Source organism: Knufia obscura (assembly GCF_036327395.1).
Source record: "Knufia obscura strain CCFEE 5817 isolate CBS 148926 chromosome Unknown scaffold_1, whole genome shotgun sequence".
NCBI lineage: Eukaryota > Fungi > Ascomycota > Eurotiomycetes > Chaetothyriales > Trichomeriaceae > Knufia > Knufia obscura.
The window spans coordinates 2,631,956-2,647,045 of record NW_027042687.1 but is presented as its reverse complement, the minus strand read 5'-3'; the positions used below and the strand labels follow the sequence as shown (position 1 = coordinate 2,647,045).

The 15,090-nt window shown below is 50.4% G+C and overlaps 6 protein-coding genes across 6 annotated transcripts; 2 read left to right on the top strand and 4 right to left on the bottom strand.

Moving 5' to 3' along the window:
- Positions 1–612: 612 nt before the first annotated feature.
- Positions 613–2,176, top strand: ALT1 (alanine transaminase; the record flags this gene model as incomplete). The annotated part of the gene is made up of 2 exons (XM_064869449.1): positions 613–1,866; positions 1,922–2,176. 2 exons carry the CDS (start codon positions 613–615, stop codon positions 2,174–2,176), a joined length of 1,509 nt encoding a protein of 502 aa, XP_064734946.1.
- Positions 2,177–2,305: 129 nt separating this feature from the next.
- Positions 2,306–4,874, bottom strand: PUS1 (tRNA pseudouridine synthase 1; the record flags this gene model as incomplete). The annotated part of the gene is made up of 3 exons (XM_064869448.1): positions 2,306–2,461; positions 2,808–4,590; positions 4,681–4,874. The coding sequence occupies 3 exons, from the start codon at positions 4,872–4,874 to the stop codon at positions 2,306–2,308; spliced, it is 2,133 nt and encodes a 710-aa protein (XP_064734945.1).
- A 1,208-nt stretch (positions 4,875–6,082) lies between these two features.
- PMZ80_000998 (uncharacterized protein) lies at positions 6,083–8,360 on the bottom strand (the record flags this gene model as incomplete). Its single annotated transcript, XM_064869447.1, has 3 exons — positions 6,083–7,730; positions 7,778–7,896; positions 7,947–8,360. The coding sequence occupies 3 exons, from the start codon at positions 8,358–8,360 to the stop codon at positions 6,083–6,085; spliced, it is 2,181 nt and encodes a 726-aa protein (XP_064734944.1).
- Positions 8,361–8,810: 450 nt separating this feature from the next.
- On the bottom strand, positions 8,811–9,975 carry PMZ80_000997 (uncharacterized protein; the record flags this gene model as incomplete). Its single annotated transcript, XM_064869446.1, has 2 exons — positions 8,811–9,724; positions 9,927–9,975. 2 exons carry the CDS (start codon positions 9,973–9,975, stop codon positions 8,811–8,813), a joined length of 963 nt encoding a protein of 320 aa, XP_064734943.1.
- Positions 9,976–10,547: 572 nt separating this feature from the next.
- PMZ80_000996 (uncharacterized protein) lies at positions 10,548–11,716 on the bottom strand (the record flags this gene model as incomplete). Its single annotated transcript, XM_064869445.1, has 3 exons — positions 10,548–10,862; positions 10,911–11,623; positions 11,671–11,716. The coding sequence occupies 3 exons, from the start codon at positions 11,714–11,716 to the stop codon at positions 10,548–10,550; spliced, it is 1,074 nt and encodes a 357-aa protein (XP_064734942.1).
- A 1,290-nt stretch (positions 11,717–13,006) lies between these two features.
- PMZ80_000995 (uncharacterized protein) lies at positions 13,007–13,978 on the top strand (the record flags this gene model as incomplete). The annotated part of the gene is made up of 2 exons (XM_064869444.1): positions 13,007–13,145; positions 13,209–13,978. The coding sequence occupies 2 exons, from the start codon at positions 13,007–13,009 to the stop codon at positions 13,976–13,978; spliced, it is 909 nt and encodes a 302-aa protein (XP_064734941.1).
- Between the last annotated feature and the right edge of the window lie 1,112 nt (positions 13,979–15,090).

Here is a 15,090-nt window from a genome sequence, read left to right as displayed (position 1 = left end):
GCGGCAGAAAGCTCGAGCACGAGGAGAGATGTTCCTGTGATCTCATTCTTGACCTCTTCATATTCATAACTCCCACGGGCTTGCAAGAGCTTATCTACCACCTGGCCTACTTGCCTTTTCTTTCGTGCTCCTCCCTGTGTTATCGCTTGAGCTTACCCCACTCGTGCCTTGCAGCCTTAGAGAGATTAAAGCTTCAAGATCCTACCATGGCAGTGTCGCCGTCATCGGTTCTGGCAAAGGCGCAACGACTGTCAAAAGATATTGCTTCTGCTTGTCAGGCGATAGAGCAACAGTCAGTACGATTGCAGCAGAGCACAAGCTCGACAAAAAGAAGAAGTCAAGGTGAGTCGCCCTATACAACTGGTCACGCTACCAACAATGTCCGTTCTCTTGATCCACAGCGCTCGCTCTGTGCCGAACATCGGGACACTTCCGTTCAGTGGTGTGATGGGGTACAACGCGCCTGCCCAACAGTGAACCAAAAGAAATACCCAAGCCTGACTTTTTGGGAATCACACATAGCCTGGCTGGAGAGCACTGACTGATATCTCTGCCAAAACAGTATTTAACATTAGACCCTCACATTCACTTGCCCACGGCCAATCGCGAAAGATGTCCTCGACGGCCTCCAAGAAGTCGCTGAACATCAACAACATAAATCCGCACGTCAAGGAAGCCAAATATGCCGTCCGTGGTGAACTCGCAATCAAGTCAGAAGAGTACAGGGCGAAACTGCGGAAGCTGAAACAAGAGGGACCACCCACCCCTCCCACAGACAGTGGCCTACCATTCGATACCGTTATCAGTGCCAACATTGGCAACCCGCAACAACTCGACCAGAAGCCCATAACCTTCTTCAGGCAAGTCCTCTCCCTGCTAGAGTACCCGAACCTCCTCGACCACGATGATGTGCTGCTACAGCATCTAGACTACAAGCAGGATGCTGTGGACCGTGCAAGATGGTTGATCAAAGAGATTGGTTCAGTTGGTGCATACAGTCAGAGTACAGGTGTGCCAGCCATAAGAGAAAGTGTTGCGAAGTATATCGAACGGAGAGATGGCTTTCCAGCCGACCCAAGCAATATCTACCTGTCTGCAGGTGCCTCATCAGGCGTCAATACACTGATGAATGTCATGTGCGCTAATGAAAAGGTCGGCATACTGATACCTATACCACAATATCCTCTTTACACGGCTACTCTCTCTGTATTGAACGCACGATGCTGTCCTTACTACCTCGACGAGGCTTCTGGTTGGGGCACTGACATGGAAACAATCAAAAAATCGTACGAGGATGCGAAGGCGAATGGCACAGACGTGAGGGCCATTGTCGTCATCAACCCAGGAAACCCTACAGGTGCCTCGCTACCGAGGTCAGATATTGAGAGCATTATCAAATTTGCTGCCGAGAACCAGCTGGTCGTGATGGCAGATGAGGTCTACCAGACCAACGTGTTTATTGGTGAATTCTTCTCCTTCAAAAAGGTGCTTAGAGAGCTACAGAGAGATAACCCAGGCAAGGACGGGCAAGAAGGGCCATATGACCACGTTGAGCTTGCTTCGTTGCACTCGATATCGAAGGGTATGGTTGGCGAGTGCGGTCACAGAGGTGGTTACTTTGAGCTTATCGGCTTTGACAAGGAGGTCACTGAGCAGATCTACAAGTTCATTAGTATCATGCTGTGTCCGCCTGTTATTGGACAGTGCGCGGTTGAGATGATGGTCAACCCCCCGAAGGAAGGGGACCCAAGCTGGGAACTATATCACAAGGAGTATACCGGTATTGCTGAAGGTCTCAAGACACGAGCGACCGCACTATACAAGGCATTCAAGGAGATGGAAGGTGTGGAAATTAGTGAACCACAGGTAAGTCATTGTCGCAAGTCATGCCTGACGCATCCTTGATACTAACATTTTCTAGGGCTCAATGTACCTCTTCCCAACCATCCACATCCCAGAGAAAGCACAGAAGGCCGCAGAAGAGAAAGGCAAGAAGCCAGATGAGTTCTATTGCTTAGAACTTCTCGATGCGACAGGCATCTGCGTTGTACCGGGCTCTGGTTTTGGACAGAAGCCGGGAACGCTGCACTTCAGGACTACTTTCCTTGCTCCGGGAACGGACTGGGTTGGCAGGATAACCAAGTTCCATAAGGAGTTCTTGGATCAGTATAGATAGGACTTGATTGTGGCTTGGATGTGATGCATTCTTAGCGATCCTGAATCTCATGCTCATTCTCCTACTGCTCTCCATCTCAATTTTCAATGTGATCGTTCTCAGCTGAACTCCTCATCGTGTGATTGCAGCCTAGCCATACATTACGGAGTTGGCAGACTGATATCCATCAGCATTCGACGAACATGATAGTTCCTCTTCTAAGTCCTTGATGCCACTTTCCTCCGCTGATACTTTTGAGAAACTCGAGGAGAGTTCCTGGGCTCGGAAGGAATACTGACCATTGATCTAGTTTGCAAAAGCCGGATTTTGGGTATGCCAGTCTGAGACGGTACACGGAACACAAATGTGAAGCGTGGATCAATGAACTCCCAAAGTTCATGCCCTCACCCCTTTCAGCATCTAGCACACGACGTTGCCCTGGCAGGCCAACCAGGCAGAGAAACCAGCACACACGTATGTACAACCAGCAAATCGGCTCTACCTCACCCCTCATCCCCAGCATTATCCCTAACCCCCACCTCCTCATCCTCCGAATCAAGCTCCGTCAAATTAACCTTCTTCTTCTCTCCCTCCTTCCCCCTCCCTCTCGCTTCCCAACAATACCCGCCTCAACCCCATCAACCCCATCAACCTCCCCACTAGCCTCCAACCCCCCAGACGTCACAAACAAAAACGTACTACTCGGAAAATTATCCACATGATTAAAGAAGTTCCCAAACACATTCTGCTCCTCCTCATCATGATACATCCTCTCATATATGAACTTCTGCTTGAACGCGTCCATTTGCTCCGTATACTTATCAAAGCTGATCGGTTCCTTACTTAGCTCACTCTTCGCGCGCTTATTGTAGCTGTCGAAGACGGGGCGTTCGAGGAGGAGACCGAGGGAGGGGGCCTTGGGGATACTGAAATTCGATGGACCGTAGGCTTCGACGAGACGTTGTGGGTCGCAGCCACAGCGCACGATTAGTGCTGCCATGGCGACCATTTTGCGGATTTGGTGCATCATGAAGGATTGCCCGTGGACTTTTAGGGAGAGCCACTCCGTGCCATCGATCAAGATGGGGTCGAAGTTAACATTGAATGTCTTGATAACTCTTTTCGCGCTGGGGTCGCGGAATGTCTTCTGGATGGTGAAGTTATGGAAGTTGCGTGTGCCGAGGTAGAGGTTTAGGATGTCCTGGAGGCGTTGTTTGCGCGTTTGGGGGATGCGGTATTGGCGTTTGGCGGTTACGTAGGCGGTGCGGAGGCGTTTGACGGCTTCGTCGATGAGTTTGCGGCGGGCGATGCGTTGGTCTTTTGTCATTGAGGAGAGGGGGTTGGAGGGGTCGTGGGTTGTTGTGGTATCATTGTTTGTGGTGGTGGGTAGGGTGGCGCCTGCGTCTTCTTGGTTGGAGGTGTCTTCGATGGCTGCGGCTTGGGCTTGGAGGTTGACGACTGAGTCTTTGTTGGGCGGGACTGCTCCTTGCTCGGTGGCACCGTTGGTTTGTTCGCGAATTTGCGGCTCTGCTGTTGGCAGATTGGTAGAGTCAGCTTTTGTGGGAGCTGAGTTCTCGTTTGGTACATCTGCGGCCTCTTGTGCTTCTCCAGTACTTGCTTCAGTGGAAGCGGCTGGTGCTTCATTATTCTTCGGTGTTTTGTTCCTCTGCTTGTTCTCTCCTTCACCCTGCTTGTTCGCTTCATACTCGGCAGTCAACCACAGAGCCTTCTCCAAGATATCCCTGATATCCTCGGGATATTCTTCCAGAATAGGCTTGACCATCTCCTCGTCGACCTTCTCCCAATATCCTTCAACCTCCTCTTGCCTTTGCTCCCACTGCTCAACCTCTCCTTTCTTCTCCGCCCATTCTCGACATTTCCTTCCCAGGAAACTCTTCGGGTGCGGCGGTAGAAGACTGTGAGTCGGAAGAAGATACTCGTATATCCTGCTGTCACACAATTGATATGAGCTGAAACTGTTGTTTGTCCTTTCAAACCCCCAGACTCGTATCTGCGGTGTAAGAGCCTCGTTGATCTTCTTCACGATATCTTCCTCTTCCACAATTAGCTTCAGACTAATGATATTCCCCGCCGCATGGACACCCTTGTCCGTCCTTGCACATCTCACAAAACTGCTCTTCTTCGGATCATCCGCGTTGGCCTTGCTAATCGCACCAACCGCAACGAATGCCTTGAACAGATCGCCCTCAATAGTCTTCTGATCAGGCGCAAGTTGCATTCCTTTGTAGCCTGTACCCGAGTACCCAATCAATACCGCGACCTTCTTCTTCGGTCTGCGCTCCTCGGCCGCGATAGACTCCGCATCAAACTGCGTCGCATAAACAGGAAGAGGCGCAGCTTCCCCATCATTCAATTTCTGCCGTTTCGAGGCCTGAGCTTCAATGTTCGCAGCGCGTTTATCTGGTTTCGTTTTACTTAGCAAATGTCAGTAACAATCACTCCTGTCCCGTCGAGCGCAATGATCGCAGCAGAGGAGGAATAGATGGTATGAGGTGCGGTCTCACCTCCATTCGTTCCGTCCCATATCCCTCTTCTTGCCTCCACGATTAGCTGGATTACGTCCTCGTCCACTACCGCCGCCGCCCCTCCCGCGACCAGATTTCGGACCTGAGCCTCTGTGCGACGAAGAATCTCCGTCTGATCGATGCGAGCTGCGGGAGGGCGAGCCGGAGGGTCCAGCCGATCCAGTTGGCGCCATGGTAGGGGTCTGGTCTGTTTCAGCGGTCGAAAGAGTTGGGCAAGCTGCTGGCGCATTGAGTTGTTAAAGATTCCCTGAGCTTGGAGTTTGGGACTTTTTGATGCAGCTGCAGACTTGGGTTCTTAGCCGCAAATCCGTAAAAGTGCACACCGTTACCTAACGGTTCAGCGACTCTTAAAATTTTCCTACGTCTGACTAACGTTAACTAGGAGTAACGTATATACAGTACATACTGTAGATCTGAAAGTAACGTCTTCTACTAAGGAACTATTCGCTAACCGTAGGAAACCTAGTAACCGTTCACCAACCGTTCGGTAACTACCCGCTAACCTACCTTATACCTTTTTACAAAGAGATATATATATAATAGTTTAAATTCTCACTCAGAATCATTAAGTTTAGTATATTAGATAGAAAATTAATCGTTGTAGCTCAGTCGTCTTTTTTATAGCTTCCTCCTTACCTTTCCTTATTTAAGTACCTTCTACTTTCTATATACTTATATATAGTTTGCTGTTCGAACCGCGCTAGTGCGGGGAGTCGGAAAGTGGATGTAATTTTTTTTGCTTTTGTGCGGGCCATTAGCCGGACGGAAAGTTAGCCGACCAACCTCTTACTCTGCAGCAACCACAAACCAACGACTCGGAATCACCGACGTTTCCCCTTAGCCAACGTCAGATATCAAAAACCGGTATTTAGCCGGTATTTTAATTTACGACGTGTATAAGCATAGTATAGTTGCCCTACGGTTGCCTGACGGTGTGCACTTTTACGGATTTGCGGCTAAGTTTTCGAAGGTCTTCTCCGCACGAGTCCCCACTCATGATGATGACTTATCTTATCGCACGTGCTTTGTACGGTGATGTAGAAGTGCTGATCAGGCATATCTTGTTGTACCGTAGACGAGCAACAGCTAGAGCAATTAACATTGATGAGGAGTCATTTACACAGTCCATGTTCTCGGAAATTACAGATGAGCAAGAAGAACAGTGCTGGAACCGGCTGATGTCTGAAGAGTAGTTGTATCACTTTCATGTGACCGTGCCTCTTTGCCGCTATTCATAACCCGTTCCAAGTCCCTCCTTTTCTTGCTCCTGCTTTTCCAGGCTACCGTGTACTAAATCAACAATTCAACAAGGGTATCTAATCTGTACAACTGGTTCAACAATTCAACAATGTAACAAGAACAACCATCTAGCGTCGAGGTCCTACTTCGATGCGTAGTCCGACACGACATTCGCGTACCCTCTCTGCAACAAAAGCACAAAATCGACAGCAATATCCTCCTCTTTCTTATCCTGTCTAGCAGGCTGTAACTTTTGTCTTTCCTCTATCATATCTACCAAAGTGTTTGCCCAGAATCGACCAGGACCGCCATCCAGCTCATTCTTTCGCTCGACCAAACCGAGTAAACACTTCTTCATCTCTTCCAGCCCTTCTTGCACCAGCGGTTCAGATAGCTGGTCATAGAAGTCGCATTGAAGTAGCTCGAGCAGTGTTATCGTTGCAAGTGTCGAAGTGTGAAGCGATAATGGGTTGAATATATACCTACCGTTTGTGACATCCAGTTCTGATAGTGACGAAACTCGGACAGCCTCGGCCAGGTTAACAGCGGGTCCAACAACGCCTGGCTTCGCAACGCGATTGTTGCATCTTAGTGACAATAGGTCGCCAAACGCCTTGATTTCTGTCACGATCGGATCGTCCGGGGACAGGCCGGATGCGCTTAGCCAAGCTCTGATGTTGGCGCTTTGAAGTCTCGCGAACTGTAACAGTGTCCCTGGGAGCACAGTTGACCCTTCCTGTGGTAGCAAGGCTAGCGACGCTTGAAGCGTGTCGGTCATCAGGACGACGAACGAAACTCGAGGCGAGGCAATTCTAGCGTTGATAGTGAGGAACTGAGCGATGGAGGCCGGTACAGGGTCGTTTGCTTCTCCTTTGGAAAGGGCATATAGCCTGCCGAACATGGCCGCAATGTGTAGTGCTCGGATCCAGTCGACGTCATGCTGGTTATCAGACGTGAAGTTCTTGATCTTGAAGAAGTCCTCGCAAAGATCTATCGACATTCTGATCAGGTCGCATTGGGGCAGATTCGACTTGTTCCAGCTGTTAATGTCGTGTTGAACAACGACTAGGAGAATTAGCTCTGTCCACAGCAGCACAAGGCTGTCTACATTTGATCGTGTCGTGATTGATTCTCGTGCTTTCTCGTTGATGAAATTTTCTAACAGTTTTCGGGCTTCAGGCTCCTTCGCTTGTGCCGTGCTCTTCGTACTAGGCCCAGACTGCTCTTGCCGCTTTTGTGGCAGTAGACTCAGAGCCGATAGGAAAGCGTGTTGGTAGCTGTTAGTGGCAAGAGCAAGCACGTCGATAGCTCGAGGTGTATCTGGGTCTGGCAGAATTGGGCACTGGGGGTGCACGGTCTCGTAATAATGGCTGAAGAGTATCCGGTCAGCCTCTGGAACCTCGCTAGCGTCGACGGACGTTTGTTTCTGCTTCGATGGCGGATCAACCCAATTGGTCCAGAATGGGCGAAGTACGTTCGATGATGGTGGTTTGCCTTGGGTGGGTGATGTCTGATCAGGTGGTATTGCTATGCTTGGATGTCGAGGATTTGAAGTGACCTGGTTCCAGCCACCAATGCTCGGAAATCTATCTCTATCGAAACCAGAGAAGGAACCTCTTGGTTGGGAAAATGCTGATTGTCTTCTGAGGTTCGGGTCCTCGTCTGGAGAATAAGCTGGATCGCCGTATGCGCCTGGTTGTCCATCGAACGACCCTCGATACCCAGCAGGATGCTGTAAAGCAAGCTGGCCTTCGACCTGCTGTACTCGCTCACTCAGCTCTTTGATATATCTACCGCATCGTCAGTCATGGCGCAGAGTGTCAAAGAACGAATGTACCCTTTGCTGGGACCTCGCTTTTGAGGTACCCTGCTGTAATCGCATGTTTGACCAGATTTTACGCAATTCGAGCACGTCTTTAGCTGCCCCGTCCCTTCGGAATCTGCGTCGCATCGAACCTGACAAGGATAAGCTGGAGACGTCACAACTTATAGAACAGTTTGTTTACCTTTTTCTTTCTGCACTGATCGCAGGCTCTAGAGACCTTGGACCGCTTCCGACTCGGGTCACCTCCAGCCGGCGTAGTTTGTGAAGCATCTTCTGGACTCTTACGCTTAGTTGCAGGGTTCAGAGGTGTGGTGGGAGGCGCAATCGCAGTGTGCAATGAGGTGGAGGTATTAGAATCTGCGCGCAGCACATCGGTATGTCCATTCTGGACAGGCATTGTCATGTAACCTCCAAGACTAGAACCATGGTTCCCTTTGCTCGTTCCAGCATTTGCCGACGTGTCAAGAGCTTGCTCAATGTTTGTGTACTCGTTCGCGTCGACTGGGAAGTCATATTGCGTGCCAGCATAATGCGCATTGCCCGCTTCAGAGTATTGCTGCTCCGGAGCAGCACCACCCTCTTCGGCGGCTTCCATTGTCTCCTGTATGAATCTTTGCATCTGGACGCGACAGTCGAGTGGTGTTGGCGAAGCTCCGAAAGAAAGCCATAACAGAGCACTCGAGGCGGAACGTGCAGCTCGGTTTGTTATGACAGACCATGTCCACGTGGTTTTGCGCGGGCCGGTGTTTTTCTTGCCTCAGGCACTAGAGTTAGCAACATTCTCACATCTGAGAACACAATAGAGTCGGACGATATATCTCCTGGCCTTTGGTAGAGGTCTCTGTTTTCGAAAGTCAGCGGGACAGCTGTTACATGAAGGAGGGTTAAAACAACGAAAGTTACAAGTCGATGATAGAACCCTTTTTGATCGCAGACATATATCGCAGCATGTGACAAAACAGGGCAACTTGAGATTGGACTTGCATATGAAAGTGACTAAGTGATATACAGGCACATCCTCATCATGCATGTGAATCACCGCTTACTAGATCTCCTGACCGGCCAGCTCCTTCTCAGTCCACTGCCACAACCTCTCCGTCAACGCATCATCTTTCGCCAACTTACTATCCTTCCCCGTGATCCCAACAGGCCAGTAAAATACTCCACTCTTCACGCCCTCCTGTCCGTCCTTCGCCAACGGCGCGACAGCAGCCCAAGTCTGATTCCACGCGCCCTCACCCACAGTCTTCAGGAACAGCCAACCAACGATCTTAGCGGGGTACGTCAACCAGCTGCCGTAACTCGCAACGGGGCCAGAAGTAAGATTTGTATTGATGCCGCCGGGATGGATACTCACACATGTCAGTTCTGGGTAGCGCTTTGCCAGTGCACGGGCATGATGAATATTCGCGAGCTTTGACTGGCCGTACCGTGCCCATGTGCCGATCCCACCACTGTTTGCATCCTTCAAGTGGTCGAATTTGATGCCGTCTGGCTTGGGCGCGAATTGCTCAGCGGCGGAACTGAGGTTGACTATTCGGACACTTCCTGGCTCGACGCCTGGTGTCTTCGCTGTCTTCTGCAAAGTTGGAAGGAGAAGCTTGGTGAGCAGTGCGTGGCCCATGTGGTTCGTGCCGAATTGGATTTCGTAGCCTTCCTTCGTCTGCCCTTCTGGAACAGCCATGATGCCAGCATTGTTCAAGAGCACATCTAGACGGTCCTGCTCTGAGGTGAATTGCTTGGCAGCCTTCTTGATTGAGTCAAAAGAGGTGAGGTCACATTCCAGGAACTTGATCGTCGATTGTGATTCAGCCGGTAGCGTCGCGTTGATCTCCTGCATGGTAGTTTCAGCCTTCGAGCGGTTACGAGCTGTCAAGTACAGAGCTCTTGGATTGTGTTTTGCGAGTTGATGGAGAGATTCGCGTCCTAGACCGTTGTTTGCGCCTGTTATGAGAATCACTAAATGATATCAGCAGACCGCACCGAAGATGGGGGGGCGAAGTCAGTTCAAAGTTCAGAGCTCTCCGTCTATGTCCATTGTGGTGGGGAGTTCCTTCTATGATCGAGGGGGTCACCAGTCACGCCCCAAGCAGTTGGTTCGATGAAGACGGCACTTGCTGTGTGCCTTGAGATTGTTCGATGCGCCTAAGCGGAAACTCACCTTTTCCAGAAAGATCTGAGATATCCTTCTCAGGATTAAACCTGACCATATTGGCGGATTGCTTCTACTATCGCGGGCGAACAGTATTGCAAGTTAATGGTAGAACCGGGTGATATTGTCGTAGAGTCCCGCAAATTGTTTAGCAATTCAGAAGTCGAATATAGACGCTTTGATACATGTACATCTCTCGGAATGTGAGCTGTTCGTGATGGCCAACTTGAATGACCTCAACACGGCGAACTTAATCCTTTGATTGGCTCTTGCCGACACTGGCTCCATTGCATCTGCTCGAGGCCACGACGTCCACTGATACTTCGCAACGCTGTAATATATCGTGTGACAGACTCGCAAGAAAGCAGTGTAGAATGCAAGCCGTTTCAGGCTTTATAAAGTGGGAAGCCAAGCTTGGAGCCATACAAGACATTTAGGCGTCCCACGCGCAATCCTTTTCCGCACTGCAAGCTGCAACTGCTCGTGACGGTTTTGATAGGTCCTCGAGACCTCCGTCGGGCATATATCTGGAATGTGTTTGACGCAGAACCCGGATCCTTCTTCCTTTTGGGTAGAGTCTTCGATCGAATATGTGTACACGTTGCTTTTCATACAGTTCAAACGTCCACCCTACTGCTCAACAAGCATGTTCCTGATGCTCGCCCAGTACTCCGGGGTGACATGCTTCTCGATCTCTTCCTTCGAAAGCCACTTGAACTCTTCCAGATCATATGTGTTGTCTTTGAGATCAGCTTGGCCAGCAAATATTCTTGCCTTCATGAAGAACGTCTTTTCAGCATCAATGTCGGTGGCCTGTGATTGTTCGTTTGCCTTCGTTTTCTGTGCGTCCGTGGGCTTCTCGATGCAGTGTCCAATAGGGTGACTCGCGACAAACCATGTGTTCATGTTGGGTCCGCAAGACGAGCCTAGCACTCGCTGAGCGGCCTAGAAATTGTCAGTAAGATCGGAGTCTAGCGGGGGACGTGGTCATACCTCTTTGAGGGCCTCCTTTTGCTGCAAATCGCCACTCGGAAACCTCCAGCTCGTAGCCGCATCGGCGGCTTTACTTTGCGCTTTTGGCCTGACAAGCAGATACAAGGTCCTACTCAAAGTCCGCTCGAGACTCGTCTGATCATCCTTTGTGTCGGCCTGAGTTACTCTTTTCAGCCCAGCCAGCTTTGCAGCAGCATCTTCTCCTTCACCAACAAATTCTGACCCTCTGCCTTCCTCCTCGACTAGCTGTTCCACAATCCGCTGCGGCTGCGCTGACTCGTCGCCAATCAACACCTCATCGTTCCAACTCTCTTTCGTGTAAGCGTTGTACTTTCCCATGTCTCGCGCTGCAATACCTCCTCGTTCCCTCCGTTTCGTCCTCCAGTGTTCGAATGCCGGAGTGCCGCGCTTGTAGTGAAAGTACTGTGAGAACGGAAGAACAAGACGCTCGTTAAGGCGCCTCTGGTACAGGTAGAACGCTGTGTCGAAGGGGTGAGGGTCGGGTGTGATCAGTGGTGGACGGGATACCACGACTCCGGCCTTTACCACTATCCGCGGCTGAGGTACCGGCGAAGCGCCTGGCTCGTTCGGGGACAAATTGGTTATAGGAGGTGATTCGACTGTGGCCTGTGCTGTTGCTGTTGATGCATAGCGCGCTCGTGAGATGTTATTGCGACAGGAGAGGCAGACGTGCTGCTTGCTGGATGGTTTTACTGCTGATGTTAGTCGGAGAATCGGGGGATAGGACGGAAATTCTTACCAAATGCATCGAACAGCAGTGCTGTCCCTCTTGACCTCGGAGCCATGGATATGTGATATGCAGTGCTTCGCAAGATCGTTGCTGCAATTGCGACAATACTAAAAAGTAATGTACAGGGGCCATCTTCGATTCGCTCGACACGTACTAGAGCCGAAATGACTAGCTTTATTAACGCCTGAGGCAGCAATTCAAGTCTCCCTTTCGTGTCTTCAAAAAAATACAGCAGAGCGATCATGCTATGTTTTAACACGGTTCAGCAACCAGAATAATAATGTTTAACGGCATCTATTCCTTATCATCAAGAACTCTCCCGACATTCTCGTCGCCCTACAGTTACTTGATCATTTTAGTGATGCCCAGAAGAATCCGAAGGAGTCTTTCGCTAGCAGGACCGATCAGCAAATTTCGCAGGTACTGTTAGATAGATACTCCGGACAATCGTGAAGGAATGAAATTTGAGTCGTTATGTGAGATGCTGCCCGCAAGCTGGCGGCAGTGGTACAAACATGTTAACCATCGGTCAAGGACGTTTGAACGATATCATGAAGTCGAGCTTTTGCAGCGTGAGATACGGTTGGCGCCGCACTGCACATCGGTGCCTGCCCTTCAATGCGATATTTTTGCTCCGAAACAAGCATCCAGGTGCCTCAGACTCTGGCAGGTTGGATACTATCTTGAAGAAATACAGAGCATCGAGGCCCTGTATTGTGACTTCCTTCGCAATTTATATCCTGCGGCATTTCTCTAAGCATTCCGGCGGGCGCCTTATCGTGTCTGGTGGCTGTCTCTCGTGTGCTTGTTGGCAATGTGACCGGAGCCAGAGGCATGGCAGGAAAGTCTCGGAGCGCAGCTGTGGTGAGTAGGGCCGAAGCACAAGCTGTTTGTTTCAAGCCTACCTCTGTAGCGATTGAATCCAGGAACTTGAAGGTCAAGCAAAAGCACGATGTTTGCCTCAGGCACAGATTTCTGAGCGAATCAGCCGCGACCGATATGGACTTTCGTAGCTTATCATTTCCGACGCAGGCTCGAAACAACTTCTGTGCCTCTCAACACTATCGCACTGTTCAGCAGATCCACGGAAATAGGAGTCGCAGAGTCGCCTGTATCATGATTAGCTCCCTTGTGATTGGACACATCCCCTATCACAAGCACGAGATGCTTGTCACGACTCCTGCTCGCCCTCAGACTCCATGGAGAAATGTGCTGGCTCACGCCCATCGCAGGCATTTCATGAGGTCGTTTTCGGGCCTCACAGGAGGAAATCGTTCGCTAACGTGAAGTGACCTAACCGCGAAGGACTAATTTATGAACTGCAGCGCCAGCTTAACACTTCAGTATGTCACCAGCACTGACAATGGAAGCAGAGTCGGATCACTTCAGCCCATACCGAGCGGATGGGAAGCTCTACGGCTTTGTCTGTGTAGTCACAGGTGCTGACAGACCTGTTGGGGAAGCAGTTGTGACTGAACTGGCTGGTAGGAAGAACTTAGAAGAACTAGAGTCAGGATAAGAACAAGCCCAGCTGATCTCTTTTGCAGCTCATGGCGCGGCCGTTGTCTACGCCTGCCACGACTCCTCGTCCACCGCTGAGCTTCCCGATCTCAAAAAGCTATATCCTAACACAAAAGTGATCGACTATCCCTACTCAATCTCCAGCGAGCAAGACACCCTCGTCCTGATCGACGAAGCTCTGAATGCCTACGGCCGTGTTGACGTCTGGGTATGCTCGTCTGGTCTTCTCGGACCCGCTTCTATTGATGCAACCACGCCGGCCGACCTTCAGAAATGCTTCGAAGCTAACAGCCTTGCACCCTTCTTTGCCCTGAAGTACGCGCCGCATGCAATGGAAAAGACATCTCCCAAGGGCAGCTATCCGAATGCCGCGCCTAAAGATCAGAAGTACGGGAGCATAATCGTCATTTCGAGCACTGCAAGCCAGTACGGAGGATGCTGGGGACCATGCTACACAATGAGTAGTCACGCTGCGCTTGGTGTGGTGCGCGCCGGCGTTGCGACACTGAAAGGAACGGGCGTGAGGGTGAACTGTATCAGTCCAGGCCAGATCGACGTTGGCGTGGACTTGTCAGGTATAGACATGAAGGGTATGACGGCGCAATTGCCTCCTGCAGCACTGCAGAATCAGGAGGTCCAGAAGAGGACAATAGGCCTTGAAAGAGCTGGCGTACCAGCTGAGGTTGGCAGGGTTGCGGGCTTTCTTGCTTCTGGGTTCAGCTCGTACATAACGGGGGCTAACTTGGTGGTTGATGGTGGGGCATCCGTTATGAATCCATTGACGGTGCCAATCTAGACAAGTGCACTGAAGAGTAGATTCACTTGCAATGTAACTCAAATTTCAGAGCCATATTACTCAAGTATTCATTTCAGTCTCTCACGAAAGCATAGGACATGACTGGAAGTGAGGCAACGAGCGTATGTCGCGAAAAGTGCGATGCTTTGGAAGGTGAAGGGAATTGCATCTTCGTCTGCAGAACCAATTTATTCCATCTACATCCGCTAAATGGTGTTCGGTAGCGTACCTCTTCTCTGCTGGTTACAAATGGTGTACTCCATGTCCCGCAGTCAGTATCTCAACTGTCGGCAGAGAACTAGCATTGCAATTCTTCGGAAGCGACCATCATCTCGTTATTCACGGTGACGTGACGGTCGCTTCCTCGACGCAAGGGGCAGCGGAAATCGTCAGGAAGCTCCGACGTGACTGATGAATGATTGGAGCTTCGAACAAAGAATGCCCACGAGGGGCAGCTTGCATTGGCAATTGAAGTGGACGAGCCATGGTTTGAACGGTTAGTGCTCCTTGCTTCGACCGACCAGCAACGATTCATCAGTATTCATTATTCTCGAAGCAACTTCTGCATGTTCTTCCTGATAATCTCGAGAAAAAGCGGCCTTGACGAAGCAGCAAAGGAATATTGACTGGAAAGAACTTCAAGGTAAGCTACAGTTGTACCTGAAAGGTTAAGAAGAACCAGCCAGTAAAAGGATAGCAAAAGCTATGCTGTCATTGTGGAAGCAAGAGCTCGTCGATCAAATCACACAGGAAACAGAGTTGCAAGCTCTTGGGTGCCGAACGTGCTAAGCTCGAGCACCAAAGAGAGCCAGAGGACCAAGTAACTCCAGGGCCCCTCCTCGGTATCCGTTGGCTGACCGAGCTCCATCACGCCTAAAGCTCGCCAGGCCAAAACTACCTGGCTCGCTGGCTCTCACAAAACGCACAACTCGCACCTTTCTTCCGCACTTACCACTTCAACACCACCCACTCTCCACTCAATCTTTCCGTTTTGCAAGCGTTGCAGGTCAACGTCTGTGTCAACTCTCGACAACAGACACGATATCTTTTCTGCCGAGCGATGTGAACATGAAATCAGCGAATTCGGAGCTTTACCTCTCGTCATTGTCTCA